This window comes from Gadus chalcogrammus, chromosome 13 (genome assembly GCF_026213295.1).
Source record: "Gadus chalcogrammus isolate NIFS_2021 chromosome 13, NIFS_Gcha_1.0, whole genome shotgun sequence".
Classification (NCBI taxonomy): domain Eukaryota; kingdom Metazoa; phylum Chordata; class Actinopteri; order Gadiformes; family Gadidae; genus Gadus; species Gadus chalcogrammus.
In genome coordinates, this window is record NC_079424.1 from 995,402 (window position 1) to 1,020,039 (window position 24,638).

The 24,638-nt window shown below is 47.8% G+C and overlaps 1 protein-coding gene across 1 annotated transcript in view; it reads left to right on the forward strand.

The window, feature by feature from the left end:
* Positions 1–24,638, forward strand: part of LOC130402238 (immunoglobulin superfamily member 21-like) — a 127,931-nt gene that overhangs the window by 85,224 nt on the left and 18,069 nt on the right. The window contains exons 3-4 of the mRNA XM_056606380.1: positions 2,464–2,585; positions 11,442–11,595. Of these exons, the coding sequence (XP_056462355.1) occupies positions 2,464–2,585; positions 11,442–11,595 (276 nt within the window). The remainder of the gene's footprint in view (positions 1–2,463; positions 2,586–11,441; positions 11,596–24,638) is intronic.

A 24,638-nucleotide genomic window follows, 5' to 3' on the forward strand; every position in this document is an offset into this window, starting at 1 on the left:
ACGGCTTTGCTTTTAGTAGTTTAACCTTTCTTCTTGCCGCCCGTCCCTGTGTAGTTCAGAGCGATGCCATATCTCTGCGGTGCGTCCATGCCCATCAAATCGACATTTAAAGAGCACCAGATGGCCGTAATGATCCCAGGTCCGTCTGAAGGCTGCCAGAGACCTTCCTAGGTGAGGTGTACAGTGAACGTGTGGAGCTGGACTCCATGTCTTCCGTTCCATCGCCAATGGCCGTCCTATGAGGAGTCCTCAACATGGCAGCACGATGGGTTGGAAATGCCAAGATATTAAAATATATAATCTATACAATTTTTTCTCTTTATTGTTCTTCAGGCTTTATGTTCATGTTCGTGTTCTTCCCCAGTTCAGCAAACAATCCCCATAGAAAATAGCATATATTACACTCCAATACGTTTCCTCCTCTGCAGCTATTTTCTTAAGCCAACAACTAGCTAGCCCCGGCTTAATTAGCATGCTCTCTAAATCGCATAACATCGCCTGCTTGTTTATGTTTCCACATAAAATATTCGCTTAACAGCTTGAAAATCTGAGCGAATTCCGTCACCCTTACCTTTTTTATTTACCGTTGTTAATAACGGTACGGTTAATAACAGAGCAGCTACCGCTAATCCCGCCCAGGGGCGTTCGGTGCCCCCCCCCCCCCCCCCCCCCCCCACTCACTCTGAGGGTGTTGCAGCGCTCTCAGCTCCCAGCACACAGAAGCACTTAGCAAAGAGCCTGGAGCTACCGGCCCCCCGGGGGCCGCGGTTACACCGGTTAGCCCACCCCACCGTAGGCCAGTGGGGGAGGGGGGCACCGCGGTTACACCGGTTAGCCCAACCCCACCGTAGGCCAGTGGGGGGGGGGACCAGCTCTTCAATGGGGGAACGCGTTATGCGGGAAGGATTAATCCCGTGGCAACGGGAAGGGGGGGGGGGGGGGGGGGGGGGGGCTCCTTTTGTGAAAAGCTGCATCTTCATTGTCGAAAAAAGGCGAAGAAGAAGAAGGTTGTTTCCTCTGACCAGCCGACACTTCCCTCCTCAAAGCGGGCGTTATCGCTCCCATTAGAGCCCGTCAGCCTTCCCTCCACGTCTTTTAGGCTTTGGAGCAAAGGAGATATCACAGCCATTCACATGCTAAGTGACTTCCTTTCTGCGCCGAGCGGCACGGTACTCGTTCTCCATTTACCCGGCTCACGTGAAGAGAGGAGAAACCGAAGGCGAAAGACAGGGAGTGGCGCTTTGAATGTCCCCCCCCCACAACCCCTTTCCCTCGCTAGCCCAGTGCCGACACAAGCCATTACCTCTGCAGGAAGGCAGCGGTCGTGCACGTACACACACACACACACACACACACACACACACACACACACACACACACACACACACACACACACACACATATACGCACACACACACACACACACACACACACACACACACACACACACACACACACACACACACACACACACACACACACACACACACACACACACACACGGTACACCGTTCGGCGCCAGTCTTCATTAGGTCTTAACTGCAAACGTATACCTGAGCCCGCCTAAGTGACGCCTCGGGAACCCATCATCTGTAATATTCAGCCCCTCCCCTTACAGAACCACCTCCACCACCACCACTGCCCCCACCATCAGCCCCACCACCACCCCCGCCACCAGCACCACCACCACCATCAGCACCACCACCACCCCCGCCCCAATCACCACCACCACCACCACCCCAGCCCCCACCACCACCACCACCCCCACCACCACCACCCCCACCATCAGCACCACCACCACCACCACCACCACCACCACCCCCACCATCAGCACCACCACCACCACCACCACCACCCCCACCATCAGCACCACCCCCAACACCCCCACCCACCACCACCCCCACCATCAGCACCACCACCACCACCACCACCCCCACCACCACCACCCCCACCATCAGCACCACCACCACCACCACCACCACCACCACCACCACCACCACCACCACCGCCCCCACCACCACCACCCCAGCCCCCATCACCACCACCACCACCATCACCTTCAGCACCACCCCCATCACCACCACCACCACCATCACCTTCAGCACCACCCCCACCACAACCACCACCACCAGCCTTCCAGCCCCACCACCACCACCACCCCCATCCCCAGCACCGCCAGCACCACCAGCACCCTCCCCACACCCCCTCCTTGGTGGTTTCACAAGCACTCATATCAGGGGGGGTCAAAGAGGCGCTACGGAGTAATGGTTAAGCGGCGGCGTGCGTGTGTGTCGCCGGGCGGGTTTCATTACTCCGTCAGGAGCGGCTTCGCACGGGAGTGCAATGTAGGGAAAGGGTGGGAGGGGGGGGGGGGGGGGATTCGTCCATGCCATCCATCGTTAAAGAAACGGTTTTATTAACGTCGTTCTCCTTTCCTCCACCCCCCCCCCCCCCCCCCTCCAGGTTACTGATGGGGGCACCATCAAGCAGAAGATCTTCACCTACGACGCCATGTTCAACACCAACTACTCCCACATGGAGGACTACAGGCGCCGAGAGGACCTGGTGTACCAGTCCACCGTCAGGTAGGCACACCTGGCCCAGATGTTAGGCTGGGTAGGTAAACAGTGAGGTCTGAGGGGCGTGCCCTGCCTATTAGCACTCTGTCACTCACCACCGCTAACAAGGTCCACACCCAACAGATCCTCCACCCCTCCGGGTCCAACCCACGGCGGATGGCGGGGTGGAAGGTGGAGTTGGTGGAAGGTGGAGGTGGTGGAGATTGAGAGGGAGAGAGACAGCCAGAACGAGGAAGAGGGGGGGGGGGATGAGAGGGAGAGAGACAGCCAGAACGAGGGAGAGGGGGGGGGGGGGGGGGATGAGAGGGAGAGAGACAGCCTGACGAGGGAGAGAGGGGGGGGGAGATTGAGAGGGAGAGAGACAGCCTGACGAGGGAGAGGGGGGGGGGGGAGATTGAGAGGGAGAGAGACAGCCTGACGAGGGAGAGGGGGGGGGGGAGATTGAGAGGGAGAGAGACAGCCTGACGAGGGAGAGAGCGGAAACGCTAGGTTTACAATAATTGAGGGAGAGAAACGAGGGCAGCAGGAAGCACGAGACGGGGAGAGACGGAGATGGGGGAGAGGGGGGAGAGGGGGGAGGTAGGCTGCAGGTAGATTCCATGTTTGTGGCGTCCCAGGGCCCCCCCCCCCCCCCCCGGTCTCCAAACAGCTCACCTAGCAGCTGTTTCTGTCCGATTAGCTTGCAGTTCCTCGCTCCCCCCTGACTCCTCCCTGCCGCTGCCGCTATACCCGCCCCTTCTGCGTTTAGCGGCGCACAACACGTGCACACAAGGCGGCCTCACACCTACGACTTCACTGAAGAAAATGGAATGCATCCCACTTTGCCTCCTTTGTAAATCATTCCCCTTTCATCTTCTTACTCCGTCTGCACCCCCCCCCCCCCCCCCCTCTCCCTTTGATTCCCCTCTTCCTCTCCCTTCCAAACTCTGGCTGCCACCATTTTTCCTTTGACCAACCTCTTCCCCGCGCTCTCTCTCTCTCCCTCCGTCTCCTATACATGTCTCTCTCTCTCTCCCTCCGTCTCCTATACATGTCTCTCTCTCTCCCACTCCATTTCGCTATACATTTATATCTCTCTCTAATTCTCAATCTCTCGCTTTCTCTCTGTCTGTCTCTCTGTCTCTATTTCCTCTCTCTCCTTCCCTCGCTATACATTCCTCTCCCTCTCCCTCTCCCTCTCTCTCTCCCTCTCCCTCTCTCTCTCTCTCTCTCTCTCTCTCTCTCTCTCTCTCTCTCTCTCCCTCTCTCCCTCTCCCTCTCTCCCTCTCCCTCTCCCTCTCCCTCTCTCTCCCTCTCTCCCTCTCCCTCTCCCTCTCTCTCTCTCTCTCTCTCTCTCTCTCTCTCTCTCCCCCTCTATCTCTCTCCCTCTCCCTCTCCCTCTCTCTCTCTCTCTCTCTCTCTCTCCCTCTCTCTCTCTCTCCCCCTCTCTCTCTCTCCCTCTCCCCCTCTATCTCTCTCGCCCTCTCCCTCTCCCTCTCCCTCTCCCTCTCTCCCTCTCTCTCCCCATACATATATCTCCAGGGCAAACAAACAAGAGAGATGTGACGTTCCCACGCGTAGAATGCACACACAGACACACAAACACTCACAGGCACACACGTGAACGCACACGTGCTCAAAGTGAATTAGGCACACAAATGCGCTCAAAGAAAAACACTTATCACATCGACCCGGTTCACGCCCACACACGACAAAGCATTGCACAAAAACACACATGCACACACATACACACACACACGCATACACACACACTCACACACGCACACACACACACACACACACACACACACACATGTACAAGCGTATACGTGCTTTATCACACAGATACACACACACACAAACACGACACATTGAAGCAGACCAGCGAGGCGGGTCGTGTCATGGAGCCGTCGGGATGCTCCCTACCGCGGGACAAACCTCGGGATGCTCGCTGCCGAGGGACAAACCTCGGGATGCCCGCTGCTCGGACGAGGGTCGAGGGCTGAGTCCGCGGCCACTAGCTAGGGAGGACTGGCTCCTCCTCCTCCTCCTCCCCCTGATAGCCCCGCCCAGAGCCCCCCCTCCATCATCATGCTAATGGCTATGCTATGCTAATGGCTATGCTATGCTACCATATTGAGTCCCGGCAAAACCAGGCACTCAAGCTCTGAGGGGCCTGAACTGCTCTGGCAATAAGTAAATAAGTTACCACCGCACAGGTCGTCCATCGTGTCTTGTCGTCTAAAGTGCCCCCGTGACTCGTCTATACCCCAGAAGGGGGTGGGGCGGGGGGCTGAAAGATGTATTTCACCACCGTTAATATTTAATGGAACCCAATGTTAGGGGTAAAGCCGTTTTCAATACGGCCGCCACAATCTGATCGACACAGCGTGCTATTAAGCAGGCCGGATGGAAGGGGAACGCGTTGCCTCGTAATTACTCAATCAGGACCCCCTTTGTCCCAGGCAGATTAATTATTCCCTTTTATTAACTGCTAAATATTTTAAATGGAGGGAATTTCATGAAGTGCCGCTCTACCTCACGCAACTTTCTCTCGTTCCATTCATATTTTTTATGCTAAAGAGAAACTGCTGCAACCGATGCAGCAAATGCAAATTAGTTATTTCAAAGTAAGAGTGGGTGGTGGAACTCCATGTAACGGAGCTGAAATAGATCGACCTGTAAAAGAACCCTAAAATAAGTTTAGTATCGGTCAGTTTGCATTAGCTGGCAGTGTTTGTAAAAAACGATATACCATGTCGATTCAGGATTATTACGATCAGGATTTCAGATGCGTTAATACCTTATAACGATGCATCCAAGCTTTGCATTATATTCCCATCGGCCTCATCCTCTTCCCTGTTTTCTCTGTGTGAATAAACTCCTCAAACACAGTATTTATCCAGGTCTGCACACAAAAGCACCCCCTCCTTGTGTTGAGGAGGTCCACAGAAACAGTCGGCCTCAGCACTCCTAATCTAAGCAGCCAGCCTAGAGAACAACAGCCAGCCCTCCATAAACACGCTGAGGTGCTTACCAGCATTAGCCGCATTATTCGCTCCCGCACTCGTTCTGCCAGGATTTATACGTTATTCCACGTCTGTGGTCTCTCACACCATCTGATGTTGCCTTTCCTCTGAGCTGGTAAAGATCTGGCTGTTCCTCCCGTCGGCGGAGCCTCAACGCTCCTCACATCCGAGGCCACGGAGCGGAGATCGAACGCAAAGCACCGCTTCAGACAAACACAGAGCCAGTTGTTTTCGCCTTGGGGGCTAATGGATTAGTTGTGAGTGCTGAACCGTGGGTGTTACTGTGTGTGTGTGTGTGTGTGTGTGTGTGTGTGTGTGTGTGTGTGTGTGTGTGTGTGTGTGTGTGTGTGTGTGTGTGTGTGTGTGTGTGTGTGTGTGTGTGTGTGTGACTGTGTGTGCTAGCTCTTCCCCACCACTCCTCTGCATACCTCCTCCCATCGACCCAAAGAGGAAAGTAGCTGCTCTGGAGGTAGAAAGTTGGAGGCTTCTGGGGGTGGGGGACGAGGGGGGGATTTCCCCACCTGGGAGGGTCGATCCCTGGCTGTCGTGTGCTGCTCGGCCCCTTCTCCCCCGGGGGGGGGGGGCGCGTCGCCCATCGATCCGTCACTCGCAGCTCGGTTTACAGGGGCACGTTTTGTTGTCGCTTTGGAGACAGGGAAATGGAAGAATTCCCAGACGAGGCATCCCGTTTTTTAACGCTTGCATTGCGGTGAGATTGGACTCGTTTGGAGATGGTTGCCAGAGCACCTCACCAGAACATGAGGCAATGGAACCCCTGACCAAGGCAGTGTTACGCCCTGCTCTACCAGTGGGCAGAGACAGAACTAGAAAGATTGAGTGTGTTGTGGAAAAGCCCGTATCAGAGTTGGATTTTTCTTTAGAGTAGTAAAAAGATGATGATGCAGGTTGTTTCTCTGCAGAGATGTGTTGTGTTGGTACAAACTGCACCCACCTGATACAAATGTTTGTCTTCATTATTGTGGCTGCGGCTGGCAGGGATTCAGTCCAAGCCAGCCCTTTTTTCCACAAAAGGACACAGCAGTTGAGAGGGGGCCTTGGTAAGCAATGCCAAGTTTCGCAAAATACAAACTACAAGCCCCACAAAGCTCTACTGTGATGTTTCACAAAGTAATACATCTCTTATGTACATCAAAGTGCCTCTGCTGTGTGACGAACTGGAACTCTGGGAGCAGAAGTACCAGCGCCTGCTGCAGGGTCCTGCATTAATGTGTCCTCACGGCCCACGGAGGGCCGGGCAGCAGCCGGCCAGAGGAAGGGGGCTAGCCTCTCTAACAGCCCGGTACGGTGCCTTCAGACCCCCCATCGGCCTCCTGGTGGCCGCTGCTACCGATGCTGCTGAAGGAAGGGTCGTTGGCGTGGAATGGATCCTAACAGTGGACGCAATGACCGAGAGGACTCAAAAGGTTACTTAAATGTTCGCAAAAGTTCCGCAAAATGGTTTTGGTCAAACCATGAGAGGGACGTTGTATGAGGGAAAGATAAAAGGGGAAATTATGCCAGCCTTGTTCTTTTAAGAGTTTAAAGGAAATCACATGCTAATCTCTCTGAATTGTCCTTAAAGGAAGGAACTTTAATGTGACATAATCCTATTCACAATCACTGCGTTTGCTTCACGGCTGCTGCCAATAAGTGATATTAATAAAAGACTTCTCTGTAGGATATTTCTCCTATTGAGCGATTATCATTTCATCGCGGTGGTTAACATTATCTTACCCATTTGCGGTAAACGGGGCAAAGTGTTTGCATTTGAGCTGTAATTGCCAGCACTATTTAGCAGGGCTGAAGCAGCCCTCCATGTCCTCTAAAAGCTACAATCTCCCCTCCTCGCCGGACGCCACTCCCAGCGGACCGCAACCTCTGCAACACACAGAATCAGAGATTAGAAGCTGCTGCCAAATGAGTTCCTCCAATCTTAATATTTAACAGACGTCTCCTAAAATAACCTTTCCCTGAGCTCCTCCCTCTGACACATACGGCTGGCTGCCGTACAAGCGGCAGATTTAGAGACGGTTCAGCCGCACAAACGTCTCCAGATTGTCATTTGGGACACACACACACACACACACACACACACACGCACGATCGCCGTGTCTTGTTTCTCTCGCTCTCTCACAGCCTTGTAAAGGCGTCGCTGCTATATTGTGTTAAAACAAAGCAGCTAGCTATGTCAGCATTTGCTACAGTGTAACCGGAATATGCGCACGCACAAAAACACACACACACACACACACACACACACACACACACACACACACACACACACACTCCAAGAACACAGACACACACACACACATACGTGCATACTAACACACAATAAGACACACGCACATGTGCGCACACACTGGCATCCGCACACCTATCAGAAGATTCTGCGCGGCAGCGAGCCCGGCCTGGATCCCAGGAGGCGTGTGAGGCTGAGGCAGGCCTCTGTTAATACCTGGAGGCATTCATTCTCCCCTATATACACTTTATTTCCTTAATTAACTTTTGTTTATCCAGGGAGGATTTTGCTGAGCACACAGAGGATATTTTAACACTGTCGTTTTTCTTTTTCTCCTTCTAAAAAAATCCCAACTTGGATTTAAAGGCGTGGCGCCGCCAAAAGCCCTCAGTATTTATCTCCTCTGTGAGCCTGTAAGAGCTAGTGAGCCGGGAGGAGATAGCATAGCGGGCGCTCTCAATGACGGCTTGGCAGTAGGCTGACAGGGCAGGAGAATCGCCCAAAACGAACAACCAGCTAACTAATCTTTTTGATCGTAATGCATTGTGAGGGCAATGCCTGCACCCGGAACACATCGATTAAGAAGAATGTGTGCTTCAGAGTTGACCCTCGGAGTGAACGGAAACTCAGACATAGGACAAAGATTGGAGATAAAGAATACACCGGGTAATCGAAACAGACGATGTGGAATTCGCTTTTTTTGCCCAAGGTTTTTATATTATTATTCTATCTTGGGTCACTCCCCTGGTCAGTGTTCCTCCTGCCTGGTTACTTGGATCATTTCCAAACTAGTGCTCTGTCTCCACACACACACATACACACACACACACACACACACACACACACACACACACACACACACACACACACACACACACACACACACACACACTGGGGAGTGGAGAGGAGAAAGTTTGTGCTTGGCATTGCAGAGTTGAATCCTCTCCACGTAATGTATTTTGCTGTATAAGACAACAGTAACACGCACACACGCCTTCTCCCTCCCGGACACACACTAGCCGTACTCGTTAGAGCCTTGCCGGCCACTACCCTTCGCCGCCAGCAGGGGTCCCCGTCTGAAAGACAGCCGGGCAGAGAGGACAATGGTCACGCTCTGGAGGCGTGAATCACGGGGGCTGAACGCTGCTGCCGGAGTCACACTTTGATTATCGCTGGTGACACATTAGCAGGCCACTGAATACAGATGGCTCTCTCCTCTTCATCTCCATCGATCAAAATGAAAGCGTGTGTGTATATATATATAGTTGCACTGTGGTTGTGCGCTGGCTGCGGTTCCATTTGCCCCTGGCTGTGGAGGTCTATTGAAGAGCAGCTTGTTGTGAGGCTGACTCCGGGTTGTGCCGTAATGACTGTGGCTGGCCACCTTTTGTACGGCGGGGGCGAATCCAAAGGTATCAGAGCTTATGTTCCACCTTGGGGCTGGAGCTGCGCCCCATCTGTTGTGTTTGGGCCAAAGGGGATGTTCTTTATTGAAATGTTTTACCCCGTCCTAATCATTTGGATTAGGGTGGTGCTTATGATTTGTGACTATTGTCCAAACAAAAGCTTCAAGTTGAGCCGAGTGGACAGCACTGGTGTGTCCGTTGTCCGTTGGGTTTTGTTTGCAAAGGATGTCCCTGTATGCGTTTTGGTGTTATATTATACAAGAGGCTTTTTGAGGGAATATTTGTGTTGTTTGACAGGAATTAGATTGAAATTGTACACAGTAAGCAAACAGATCCAGAGGTGTGTTCACACCAACAGTGCACCAATGTTCCCCCAAAGCATCAGCAGATAAGCGTGTTTGGCCTGGATAGCACCTACGTCACATGATCCCACCCTGAAACCAATCAGCATGAGACAGGGTGCGCTCGGTGGAGTGTGTGATGAAACCAAAGGAAACCTAAAAGGCGTGTTAACACGTCTCATGTCTACAAGGCAGAGATGTGAATCAACAAGGATTCCTTCTGCACACCTCCCACGGTAACGAGTTAGCTTGGCTCTGTAATGCTGTTTTACTAAATGCTACGTACCGTGTGGCTCATTTCGACTGATCAGGGATTAGAATGTCAATATTACACGACGACTACCGAAGCAGGTATGGCAGTGTGAGGTAGGAAAGACACCTCGCTGATTACTGGTACAGATACACTGAGGACATTGGGAAACAAACCCATAGCCTTTCAACAGGGAAACCATAGGACACCCCTACTGCATCTCATCTGTGATCCAAGCAACCCTTTAACTCCTCCCTTACCCAGCAGACATTTGACCTGCATGCCTTTCTGCCACTGCTGTTCCAGTCTCAGATCGGAGTACCGTTCCAGGGCACTGCAGATAATGATCTGACCCACGCACATCCACAGTGCGCTTTACAATCGGCACACCAACACACATCCACAGTGCGATTTACACACCGCACACCCACACACATCCACATGCGCTTCACATACCGCACACCCACACACATCCACAGTGCGCGTTACATATGACACACCCACATACATACACAGTGCACTTTACACACCGCATACCAACATACATCCAACCACACATCCACAGTGTGGTTTACACACCGCATATCCACACACATCCACAGTGTACACTTTACACATGGCACATCCACAGTGCACAGCCACACACATCCACAGTGTGGTTTACACACGTCACACCCACACACATCCACAGTGTGGTTTACACACGTCACACCCACACACATCCACAGTGTGGTTTACACACGTCACACCCACACACCTCCACAGTGTGGTTTACACACGTCACACCCACACACATCCACAGTGTGGTTTACACACGTCACACCCACACACATCCACAGTGTGGTTTACACACTTCACACCCACACACATCCACAGTGTGGTTTACACACGTCACACCCACACACATCCACAGTGTGGTTTACACACGTCACACCCACACACATCCACAGTGTGGTTTACACACGTCACACCCACACACATCCACAGTGTGGTTTACACACGTCACACCCACACACATCCACAGTGCGCTTTACACAGTGCGCACCCACACACATCCACATGGTGGTTTACACACGTCACACCCACACACATCCACAGTGTGGTTTACACACTTCACACCCACACACATCCACAGTGTGGTTTACACACTTCACACACATCAACAGTGTGGTTTACACACGTCACACGCACACACATCCACAGTGCGCTTTACACACGCACACACATCCACAGTGCACGACTGTGCAGGCTTCTCACAGCGCCCGCCTCGCTTTGTAAATGGAGACCTTAAGCGGGGCTCAGCTCGAGCTGCCAGGAGACGTCAGTCAACACCCAACGCGCTGTCAGGCGGCAGACCCGAGCTGCTGAACCCTCAGCCCTGCTCCTGCAGGAAACAGGAAACTTAAACAGATGTTAATTCATGCCAGGCCGTTTCTCGTTTAGGATGTCCTGAAGAAGAGCGAGTAATGACGTTGCTGCCTGGTGCAGTGCTCACCATTTATATCAGCGTCCCGTTCTAATTGTATTCACATACTGCCGATGCATGCAGCTGTGGATTCCACTGAACTGTTGACTACAGTCTGAGCTAACCGCCATCTTGTTTTGTGTTCCCCAGACTCCCAGAGGTGCGGATCTCCGACAACGGCCCGTATGAATGCCACGTGGGCATCTACGACCGCGCCACCAGGGAGAAGGTGGTGCTGGCATCTGGGAATGTTTTGCTTACTGTAATGTGTGAGTACCTTTGTCACCTTCATTCCCATTCTCTGGTAATAGCGCTATGCTAGCCGCTATGGTGCAAACATAACATTGTGTAAACAGTTGACATTGCTACGCTAACCCACCTTATTCAGCGCTACGCTAACCCACCTTAATCAGCGCTACGCTAACCCACCTTATGTAGCGCTACGCTAACCCACCTTATGTATAGCTGCGGCTAACCCACCTTATTCAGCGCTACGTTAACCAACCTTATGTAGCGCTACGCTAATCCCCCTTATGTAGCGCCACGCTTACCCACCTTATGTAGCACTACGCTAACCCACCTTGTGTAGCGCTACGCTAACCCACCTTATGTAGCGCCACGCTTACCCACCTTATGTAGCGCTAGGCTAACTCACCTTATGTAACGCTACGCTAACCCACCTTATGTAGCGCTACACTAACCCACCGTATGTAGCGCTACGCTAACCCACCTTATGTAGCGCTACACTAACCAACCTTATGTAGCGCTACGCTAACCCACCTTATGTAGCGCCACGCTTACCCACCTTATGTAGCGCCACGCTTACCCACCTTATGTAGCGCTACACTAACCAACCTTATGTAGCGCTAGGCTAACCAACCTTATGTAGCGCTACACTAACCCACCTTATGTAGCGCCACGCTAACCCACCTTATGTAGCGCTAGGCTAACCAACCTTATGTAGCGCTACACTAACCCACCTTATGTAGCGCCACGCTAACCCACCTTATGTAGCGCCACGCTTACCCACCTTATGTAGCGCTACGCCAACCCACCTTAAGTAGCGCCACGCTTACCCACCTTATGTAGCGCTAGGCTAACTCACCTTATGTAGCGCCACGCTTACCCACCTTATGTAGCGCTAGGCTAACCAACCTTATGTAGCGCTACACTAACCCACCTTATGTAGCGCCACGCTAACCCACCTTATGTAGCGCCACGCTTACCCACCTTATGTAGCGCTACGCTAACCCACCTTAAGTAGCGCCACGCTTACCCACCTTATGTAGCGCTAGGCTAACTCACCTTATGTAGCGTTACGCTAACCCACCTTGCTCACGTAATCGCCAAACTACACAGCGCTACGCTAGGCGATAGCCATGACGTCTCATGATACAGTAGTTGCACAATGCTTGCCTGTTGCTTTGCCAACCCATGGTTTCTACATTCAACCCATGCTACAATACACAGCACTGTGGTATAAATGATCAAATGGACTGCATTTATATAGCGCTTTTATCCAAAGCGCCTTACAATATTGCCAAACATTCACACATTCATGCACAAGTTCACAGACTAACGGCGGTGTCAGCCACGCAAGGCGACAGCCAGCTCGTGGGGAGCAGTCAGGGGGAGGTGTCTTGCTCAGGGACACCTCAGCACTGCGCTAGGAGCAGCCGGGGATCGAACTAAGATCCTTGCCGTTACCAGCCAACCAGCTCTACCTTCTGAGCTACTGCCGTAGCATTAAGCTAGCCCACTGTGAGCAGATCAAACCAATCCCAGAGTGTGCATCGCTTAACCCGCCCGTGATGCCTCCGAGGGACGTCTGGTGATGAGCTTCTATCCTCTCAGCCGCCCTTTTCACGAGCAGTTCCTCTATCCTCACACGTCTTAAGCGATGGTGGCCTCCCACAGATGGTTGCGGATGCTGTATTTGTGTTTTGCTCTGTTCTCTTCTGCCCTACTCATGTCAGTGGAACGTAATGCACTTCTGCTCGCTGGCTGGTACTGCAATACCACTTTGTGTTCGCTAGACCTTGGCCGAGGCTTTTCCCCGACTACGATGTGTGCATGAGCTCAGTGGGAGACGGACCAGGTGTATCTGTCAGAGCATTGTCCCTCACACACAAGCGGCTGTGGCGACACATTTAGTACCGACAAGTGGATCCCACCCAAACCCCAGAAGCTAGTGGTGCACTCAGCCTGAAAGACAACCCATAGATGGGCATCAGTTCAATGATGTCAACAGGAGGCCTTTGTACAATGCCAAACAGGTACGGTCGCTGGTTAGTAACAAATTCACTGTTTTGCCTGTCTAAAACCAAGGGGGTATTTTCCCCCTACGTCAAGGAGCCAGCTTTCTTGGTTCGTTGGAGCAGGCGGGACGACACACGGAGACCTTTTTAGAATAATTCACATACTCTGAATGTTTTTTCATTTTATTATTCAAGCTACCCGCATGCAAGAATTAGACATCTGACTGTAGGCTATAAAGGGAATTCATTATTTACAAGTGCAAAAAGGCCAACATATTCTTTATTTTGCTGACCACTTGTTTTTGATCCCGATGAACGCCCGCCCCTGGAACCGCGATGCCATCTAACTGCATTCACAGGAAAATGGAACACCCAATACGGTTAGGGTTCGCGAGGGGATATTGGGGTGCGAAATCGAGATCGTATATTACCTCAGTCACTGTAAATGCACGGACCATGCCGGGAAAATGATTCAAATAAGACATTAAAACGGATATTTGGCGTTTAAAAACGCTCAGTTAGTGGCGTCGCTCTCCTTCCTGTCCATCCTTGTCTATCCGTCTCGCCGTAGTGGTTTCCATTAACCCATGTCACTCAACCCGTACCTCAGCGCATTGCCTTCAACAACAAAAGAGATGGCCTTGACAGCACTGGCCTTTTAAAGTGGAAGTGAACCAAAACCTGAGCATTGAACATAGCAATCTATGTTGTGTTTTACACTGTTAATATCAGACTGTTAGCGAGAGAAAGCAGAAGTAAAATCCTACGATCCATTCCACTCCGATTGCGGTGCCGTTTAGTATTCGCTTCGACGTCACGACGAAGTGACACTGGCTGTGGATGTGTGTGGAATGCATGTGAGGATGTGTGTGGATGTGTGTTGGAGTGTGTGTTGACGTGTGTGGATGTGTGTAGAATGTGTTTGAGGATGTGTGTGGGAGTGTGTGTTGATGTGTGCGGGTGTGTGTATCTGTGTTTGGATGTGTGTGTGGATGTGTGTGGATTAGGGATGCAAACAATTAATCGATTATCGATTAATTGTCGATAAGAGATCACTCGATTAAAATAAATTACTTGCAATTAATCGCATTTTTAACCCGTAATTCCCCAACCGTCCACCAGAGGGCGCGCTTGACGCCAGACGTACTTGACGCACACGCGGGAACACAAGCGAAGCAGAACAAGACAAACGAAAAGCGGGACACTAGCTGTGTTCGAAATCGTTCCCTATCATGGATGTAGTGCACTAAATAGGATGCACGCCATTTTCTAGGGTGTTCGAATTCTCAGTGGTCCACTATATAGGGCACTATATAGTGGACTTAAAATAGGGTACATACGCAGGGACGCTGGAAGTAATTCACAGTTGGGGGGGCTGAGAAACGTTCCGATGACGGGGGGGGGGGGGTTTGAAACCATCACTTCAGTGATGGTTTCATTCCGTCTATACGAGCAGGTGTGCGCCTTTTGTGAATCAAATCATGCTTGTGACATTTATAGTCACAAGTAAAATGACAATAGTATAATAATAGTCTGATATATTTATGTATTTATTTATTTATTTCCACGGGGGTTTTTGCATTTCACATTCAGCCTCTCGCCACCAGGGGGGGCTGCAGCCCCCCCAGCCCCCCCACTTCCAGCGTCCATGTACATACGATGTTCCCTACATGTTACTCCCGTATACCACAATGCAATGCGGTTGTATTTTTCCAGGGGAGAAGAAGAAGCCGAATAACCGCGAAAAATACATTTAATGATGGAGTCTCCGGCATTCGTTTAGAAATGTCAACAATTTATTTGGGATTTAACATAGAATATTTAACATTCAAAATTAATTAAACAAGGAAATGTAACATTCAACATCAATACAACCTCCAGCTTTCGTCGTGAGTGCCCGGTTTGTTTACTTGATGTGGGCGCATCTGTCTGCGTCACACAAATACCCGGCGCATTTACTGACGCAAATGACTTAGAAATGTTCAGCGTAGTGTCCGAATTCTTATTCCCTATATAGTACACTATATCATGTACACTATATAGGGAATAGGGAACGATTTCTTTTGTAGTATTTTTGACAAATGTACTTGTAAGTCGCTTTGGATAAAAGCGTCTGCTAAATGCCCTAAATGTAAATGTATTTTAAAGTACAACAACTAAACGACTTCGTTGAATTACCACCTAAATGTGTCACATTCAGAAGGAAATTCAGCTTCTCAGAAGAATTGCCGCTTATCAATTAATCGATCATCGATCGATAAGATGCAACAACCATCGATTAATGAATTACTCGATAATTTGCATCCCTAGTGTGGATGTGTGGAGCTCCATCTGGGCAGTGGTTAATGTTGAACTGTTGAACTCTATTACTGCTGAACTTTACTGCTATCTCACTGCTGTATTCATAGTTCCACTTTAACACAATACATATTATATTAGCAGATTATTGAACAGATATCTTTTGGCTAGATGGCCCTTTCACGCCCCTCGTTCAATCTCTACCCTTCTTGGTGTAAGTAGGTCTATGTATTTCCCTGCCGTGCTAAATTGTAATTGCTTGACAGTGTTGGCACATTAAAGACTGTAATTGTGCTAAAGGGCAGTGTAAGTAGACTTGAATACATTATAACGACTCTTGTTTATTGTTTGCTGAGCGACCGTAATATTTGACTTTCTAACCAGAGACTGTTTAGTGCCCTGAATGGTTCCTTCTATACTGCAATTATTGGTGTTAGCCCTGGTGGCTGACAGCTCCTTAGCGCGCTGACATTATAGCAGCGGTAGCCGGCAGAACCTCTGTGAGCCTCGATGGCTAATTATATCTAGCCAGAATATCAGAGGGAAGCCGATTACATTATTAATCCATTAGCCATCTCTCCATGCATATAAAAACCACCAATTGCTTCAAACCTCTACTGTTTTTTTTGTTTTGTATTTTTGCGCCATACGTGGTTGTCATCATGAAACGATGCGTTTTTAGTGGAAGGGCGCTCTCCCAACTGGTTCCCCTGCCATTATATGACATAACGACTTGATTATTTACAAACGACTCATTACAGTCCATTACAGCGAGGCTGCGTCTGACGCCGAGCTGTCCACGGGGACCGCGTTCTCCCATTTAGGGCTGGTGCCTTGTCCTTTCGCTAGCATTGTTTGCGTGTTTTCGTGGATATGGCGCTATGGGAGCGGCGGCCGAGAGTCTGCGAGGCCCTGACTCCGCCCCCGCGCCGGAGCCACCGCCACACACGTGCCGGGGCCGCTAGCGTGGGGGCTAATCGCCGTCTAAGCTGAAACAGAATTATTCATAACCTATTAGTGTGCCTAGTTCACTGGGAAGAGAGGGAAATGGGAGAGCAGGAGCAGATAGAAATGAGAAATTAGAGAACAAAAGTTAATTAATAGGAGTCGGGTACACGGAGAATATTTAAATTTTTTAAAGGGCTTCATAAATAAGAATTATCATTTTAATGAATCCTCTGCCATAGAAGTCAATCTTTCCCTTTTCTGAAGGCCGGGCTCTGAACTCTTCACACCTAAGCGGCTGTCCCTCGCTCTGAGAAAGTTTGAAACGTCTTTGCTTTCATCTTTAAGTTGGCCTGCATAAGTATATGTTGATTTGATTAACCCCAGAGGCACATTGAACATTTGTGCTGGTTTTCTCCCCTCACTTTTTCCTTCAATTCTGATGTGATGAATTCCATTAGATTGACTATATGGCTTCACTGGTCGTATCCATAACCTAGACAATCAAAGGGAATTAACATATCTGTGATGTGTGCAGACAAAGACCTCATGTTGAACGAGAACTCAATCGCATTACCTTGTGGCTCACGTAGGAATACCTTTAAATAACTTCCTTTGGTACTGTTCGGCTTTTGATCTGCACCTATTTAATATGCTAAAACAACATTAAGAAACCTTGAACAAATACAAAAGTGTTTACACAATCTTTCTCCCTTTTAATTAATATTTTACATAGCAGCTATTTTGGTCCCTTTCCTTGGTATGTTGAGTCAGTGAGTTTCTGTAATGAGGAAAATGAAGTAGTATATTCTGGTTGACTTTCTCTCCGCCACCACCTTTTCTGTTCCAAATGACATTCTCATCATATTAGCATATTTGCAAGTGAACAGCAAACTCTGCCACCTCCTACATACACCAGCATGCACCATTATATGGTGATGAAGAGCACTTTGATGATGACTGTGATCGCGACTTCCGAAGAGTCGTTTTCAAGGATGTTGGACAATAGGTAGTTTGCAGAGGACGTCAGACCCTTGGAAAGATCATTAGCTGGAGGACAGGAGGTTTTCACTAGATATGCACTAGATAATATACACTTGATATACACTAGATAAGATACATTGGATATAATATACACTGGATATACACTAGATAAGATATACTGGATATACACTAGATAATATACACTGGGATATACACTAGATAATACACACTGGATATACACTAGATAATACACACTGGATATACACTAGATAAGATATACTGGATATACCCTAGATAATATACCCTAGATAATATACACTTGATATACACTAGATAAGATACATTGGATATAATATACACTGGATATACACTAGATAATATACACTGGATATACACTAGATAATATACACTGGATATACACTAGATAATACACACTGGATATACACTAGATAATATACACTGGATATACACTAGATAATATACACTGGGATATACACTAGATAATACACACTGGATATACACTAGATAATATACACTGGATATACACTAGATAAGATACACTGGATATACCCTAGATAATATACACTGGGATATACACTAGATAATACACACTGGATATACACTAGATAATATACACTGGATATACACTAGATAAGATACACTGGATATACCCTAGATAATATACCCTAGATAATATACACTTGATATACACTAGATAAGATACATTGGATATAATATACACTGGATATTCCATAGATAAGATATACTGGATATACACTAGATAATATACACTGTATATGCACGAGATAATATGCACTGGATATACACGAGATAATACACACTGGATATACACTAATATACAATAGATTATATACACTGTACTACATTCTATGATACCCGCCTCAAAGGAGATGCTTACGCTTGTAGGGCTCATGCAACGCATTCATTTCAGTGCATTGGAATGAATTTGTTCAGCATATGCAAGTAAGATTTCCCTCGTGCAAACTCAAATGTACATTTAGGATCACATGGGCGCCGAATGCAATTTATGAGTGAAAATAAAATACATCGCATTAGCGGCTTTCACACACATTGCACGATAGATTGGTCGACTGACCCAGAATATTGCCGCCATTATCCAACCTCACACATTCCAATATAGGTCGGGTTGTGTAGGTGATAAATCGGTGTCACCCAAATCCTGCGTTGGCAACCGGAGGCACGGCGACAAGCCAATAGTCAGAAGGTTGGTTCAGTCACCGGACAAATCACAGTGCTTCACGAGCATCAGACAGTTCTGATATCTCTCACCAGCAAACGGTTTAGATCAGGGGTCGGCAACCCTAGGCATGCGTGCCACCACTGGCACGGGGCACTGTAATCATTGGTACACTTAAAAAAATAAAAATAAACTTATTTTTTATTTTTATTTTATGATTATTATTAAAAAAATTCACAGCACAATGCGGCAGCATAATCATTGCTACCGATTTTTTTGCAGTTAATTCTGTTTTGGGCATTTCCTCCCAGTGCAAATATGTTTAAATTCGTTACAGAAAGCAGTGTTCTGAAATGGGATCAATTCATAGTTTTTAAACCTATGTTGTGAGTAATAGAGAATAAAATATTTAAAATATTGTTGCAAGTTGCCTGTTTGCATCCCCTTCACATGGTTTTGCAAAGATGTACATGTCTTAAAGATATTGATGTGGATGGTTCCAACATTCTCATATATTCTTGTTTTTTACATTTCTCACAGTGTAAATATGTTTTTGAATGAGTTTCTGAAAATGGTGAAATGGGAAACATGTAATTATAATTTGTAAGCCCATGTTGCAAATATAACAACCAAAAAAACATTTAAAATGTTAATGCATGACTGTGGACTAAATGTAAATAGTACCATTCCAGGTCTTCTGGAAATGTTTTTGGTCGCTGTGTCATAATTCAGCTTCATTTTTTATATATTTTTGCTTAAGGCACACTCATTAACGAGAAAATGTCAAACTGGCACTGCATGTTGAAAAGGTTGCTGACCCCTGGTTAGGGCTGAACGATTTTAAGAAAAAATTGAAATTGCGATTTTTCTGGTAGAGATTGCGGTTTCGATTTCAACCACGATTTATTTTCTTTAAATCAAGTTTCAGTATAAATTAATATAACCAATGAATTCCATTAAGGTAATGCAATAATGAAAACTGCTGGCAACAGATTTCAAATGCAAGACGTTTATTCAAGTACCTAAGAAACAACAACCAAAAAAGTCAAATAAAAAGGGAGCCCTCTTTCTTAAGTAAACTTGCTTCAATGGCTCATCAGCATCAAAATAATTGCACTTTTGTAAAAAAAAAAAATAATAAAAAAAAAAAAATTATAAAAAAAAAAAAATTAAAAAAACCGCAGCTTTGACGATCCCAAAATCGTAATGCTTGAGATCGCGATTTTCGGTCGAAAACGATAGATCGTTCAGCCCTACCCCTGGTTTAGATGAACAGTATTTCTTCTCTGTTTCACTCATCGCACCCAGACTGAAGCTCACGTGGGTGTCAGGGGTGTCATGTGACCGTGAACAGCCTATTAAAACACCAGCCGTTCAGGCTGGAAGGATCCAAGCCTCAACCGTACCTATTCTCTGTATGTATATTCGCCATCATTTTTAAAGGTTGAAAGTAATGAACCTTTTTTTTGGGATGATGGATACAAATTACAAAGACTTATTGAATTAATAGAAATGGCAGGGTAGTAATGACTTTACTGTATCTGTAAGAACGCAAACAATTATAATGCAGTCGACGGCACAAATGGTCAACAGGTCCTGACATTATTAATTTTACCCAAAAAGAAATAGCAAGAAAATGATTAAGTTGTAATAGGATTTAGTGTTGACATGGTCAGTGTGAATACACAAAGAGGATGAATGAAGCAGTGTTGACACAGGATCCTTCCTCTCTCCTCTCTCTTCGTTGTTTCCCTGCGACCACGGCGAGCCAACGCAGGTGACCTTGAAAGAACCGAGCGCTCACCAGTTCACCTGAGCAAATGATTAAATCAATTAAAAGCTCTGTTCCGAAATGGTTATCACAGACCCCTTGGGCTCGCTACATCTTCACTTATGACACCCCTGCCAAGTCGCTGTGAATTAATAGCGTTCGCGCAGCGTCTAATCGGCAATCGACTATATCATAAGGAACACATTGTGTGAAGTAACAAAAAGCTTTAGTACATTCAGGCTTTTCTCTGTCCATTGTCAGGAGCATTCGAGGCACTACACCGAGGCTGTCAATGATTGACCTATCGCCGCTCGTCTGAATCCATCTTCCCTCTGAGGGCTGAAGTGCGCTCCCTCACACCCAGAGCATACGCAGGCTCATAATTCCAGACTTTTGACGAGCGCAAAAATCAATACCCCCTTTCCTAATGACGAAAAACGGGGGCGATCACTTGTCATTACCCAAAGTGATTTCTGTCACACAGTGCAAATATGCTGAGGGGCGGCCATTTGTATACTCAGACTTGGACATGACCTTGAAAGGCCTACTGTTTGATTACCTTCATCCATCCGCAACAACAGATGAACCCACACTTCCCTTCTCCAACCTCATGTTAAGCAGTAGCATCCCGTTCAAACAGCCAGCAGGGGTTGGTATTTATATTCCTGGCAACAGAGATGAGTGTTAAGGTGAAGGGGGACTAATTACCTTCTCATCCCATAAAACCGTGATTGGCTTCAATAATGGATGCCCAACTTTTATTAAGTGCTGTGTATATTTAGAAGCTCGTTTATGAACGACCGGGATTAATGGCCAATCAGCCCGGCCCAAACGCAGAATCTGTTCGGGCCATTGATGAGGCCATAGGAGAGGATGGGGGGGGGGTGGGTGGAGGGGGCCATGGATGAGGCCATAGGAGAGGATGGGGGGGGTGGGTGGAGGGGGCCATGGATGAGGCCATAGGAGAGGATGGGGGGGGGTGGGGTGGAGGGGGCCATGGATGAGGCCGTAGGAGAGGATGGGGGGGTGGGAGGAGGGGGCCGTTGAGTGGACGGAGGTGGCGGTTCCGGTGCTGATGCTGAGTCCCGCCAGGTTGTTCACTTGAGAGCTGATAAGACGCCGCTATAGCGTGATGCCACACCAGCGCCCGGTTCCACACATTCGACCCACCGCTTTGATGCTGCAGTTGCACACTGGTGCGCACAGCACAAGTGTGTAAGTGTTTCCCTCGTTTGTTTGATGAGTCAAATCGACGACTCATCTCAAAATACATCATCAAAGTGCCCATGGTATCCAGGCCCACTGGTTTGATGATTCAGAGGGCGGCCTGACTCCCCCTCCTCCAAAACAAGTCGTGTTCTGTTCAGACACTATGATGTGGTTCTTGGATGCTCTGATTATCACATGTTTTACAGGCGCTTCTCTTGTCATCTTAATGCATTCCATCCGCAGTGGGACCTGTTACAAAATGAGCATTTTATTTGGATTCTTAACCACGGGAAACGTACCTTTAACTCATAGGTGTTCAAGATCAAGCTTTGACAGACTGTTCTGAATCCCACGTTTGGGTGCATTAGCAAACAAACACACTTTAAACTGATCTCCTTTTTGATACAGAACTGTGTGATCTTCACTCATTTAGAAACCGCAGAACGGAACAATAAGTCTTGCTTGGCTGTAGAAACATGTTTGTGAACAGCAGGTCTAGACATGGTTAAAGTACAACTGGTGAGAGGGTATTTCACCATTTACAATACTTGTATCTTGGAAGAAACTGATGTATTTCTGGCGTGGCGCTCGTGGAAGAATGGGAGAATGATGCGATTCATTCACAGATCGTATGAATTATTAAACCGCTGTCTTGGGGCTGATCCCTGGGTTGACAATCGTGGCAAAAATAAACATTGCACTGCGTCCTTAAGTTCTGCTCTGCCACTCAACTTGTAGTGGTGTCCTATTATTCCACAGTGGGCTCATGACTTTGTGGTAGTGGGCACATGTATTTTGGCTGCAGGCCGATTTTGGCGCCACACTCAAAAGATTTCGGTTTTGTCTAAGTTGTTTGAAATGTTGGAAAATTCATGTAATTATCAAATGGTGGTTTAGGCTTTCCGCTGAGGGAAACAAGTCACTGTCATCGCGATGCCAATTAGTGGCATCTGGGACACGCCGTAAACTGCGGCGCATAAGACCATCAGATATATTTCATTTGGTCTCGGAGGGAACTAATATTGTGCCTACATTTGAGGCAACTACTTCCTCCACTTTGTGTGGTAAAAAGAGCCTCTTTCAATTGATATTCACTATTTACTCATTGCCGGCACAGCCAATGTTCGGCAGGGCTAATCGCACGCCATCTGGTCCTCAGAAGGCTCTGCCTGTAGCATTATGGGTAAGCCTGCATGCTCATCCACAGTCTTCACACAGCAAACAATACAAGTATTGCGTGATTGCATACCGTACAGCCATATCCAGTCCCACAAAATGCCTCTTGGAAGCAAATGTTTTCACAGGGAATATATTTTGATGTTTATATGGCGCTTATAAGACACTTTTTCCGGCCCGCTGATTAAAACGCGATCATATAAACAAAACCTTTTAATCAGCAGCCTGTGAACTAGAGCTGGCTGACATCGGAGCCCCTCTGGTGGGAGCATGATCCAATGCCTGTACACTAATGGTTATTTAAGGCCTCCTCCAGAGACGCCATACCTGTGTTTTTCAGTAGGCCCTGTTTGTGTCCCTGATGTGCAATATGTAACGAGAGGACTATTCTTTCCTGAGGTGGATTAATAAAGCCTGTTAAATCAAATGCAGCAGATGAAATAGCATATTGATATTCCCATTGCCTCTGATACCCTATTAGCCTTGATAAAGTTAACTGGGTGTGTAGTAGGCGAAAAACTTGAGCTCATTAGTCATGAGGCCCTCGTAATGCCTCACTTAAAGCCTGCTGAGTGTCTAGCAGTGCGTGCGAGCTGGGGGAAGGAATTAAGCGGCGTTTCTGCTGACCGACTCAGTGTGACTACGGATAAGAGGCTGTTCAAACAAATCAAAGTCATGGATATCTGGACGACTTTGACAAAAAACACAGAACCTTAACCAAAGGGTTTCTTCATCATAAACTAAAATCAGCCTCCAGGACTCCACCAACGCTTCTTCAGACTTTAATGTGACGGACAGGATTTTGTTGATACATGATGGGACTTTTTTTAATGGTGTCATTTTAATAATTAGTATAAATGGGGATACAAACCGAACGTTGCCTTTTGCACCTCAGGAGCCACTTGCACTATGCCACTTTGTAAATCCTGTTTTTAAAAAGTTGCAATATTAATATTTAAACATGAAAGTTGAATTGGCTATGATATTATAATTCCTGCATAATTTGGAGGAAGTTGGGAATCTGTGGAAACAATAGCGCTTCAGATGCCTTTTTTTGTTATTTTTGCATAAGCATGTGGAGAGCCAAGGCCTCGCTGCCTCCTCAGCCACAAGGCTCTTATTTTGGAGAGAACAAATTAGCACAAGGATAACTAGGGAAGGCCTCACCATGAAGAACCGCTGTTCTGCTCAGCGTGGGGTCCAGCGGCTGTTTATTAAACCCTTAAGGTCACAGCTTCCTCAAACTGTCTCTCATTAATCATTTAAAAGGATGGAGCCCGATAACTGAACCACCCAGTAGTTTCAGGGCAGCGCCTGAGCCCCCCCCCCATGCGAGGAGCTGTCTGCGACGTAACAGGCTGAAGAGTTTGACGGATGGCAGACATGAATTTCGAGGAAAACGTTTAATCAAACCGACGACCCTGTCACTAATTTAAAGTAAACTTACTTTGATAACTCGATATTCCAATAGTAACTAGTAACTATTT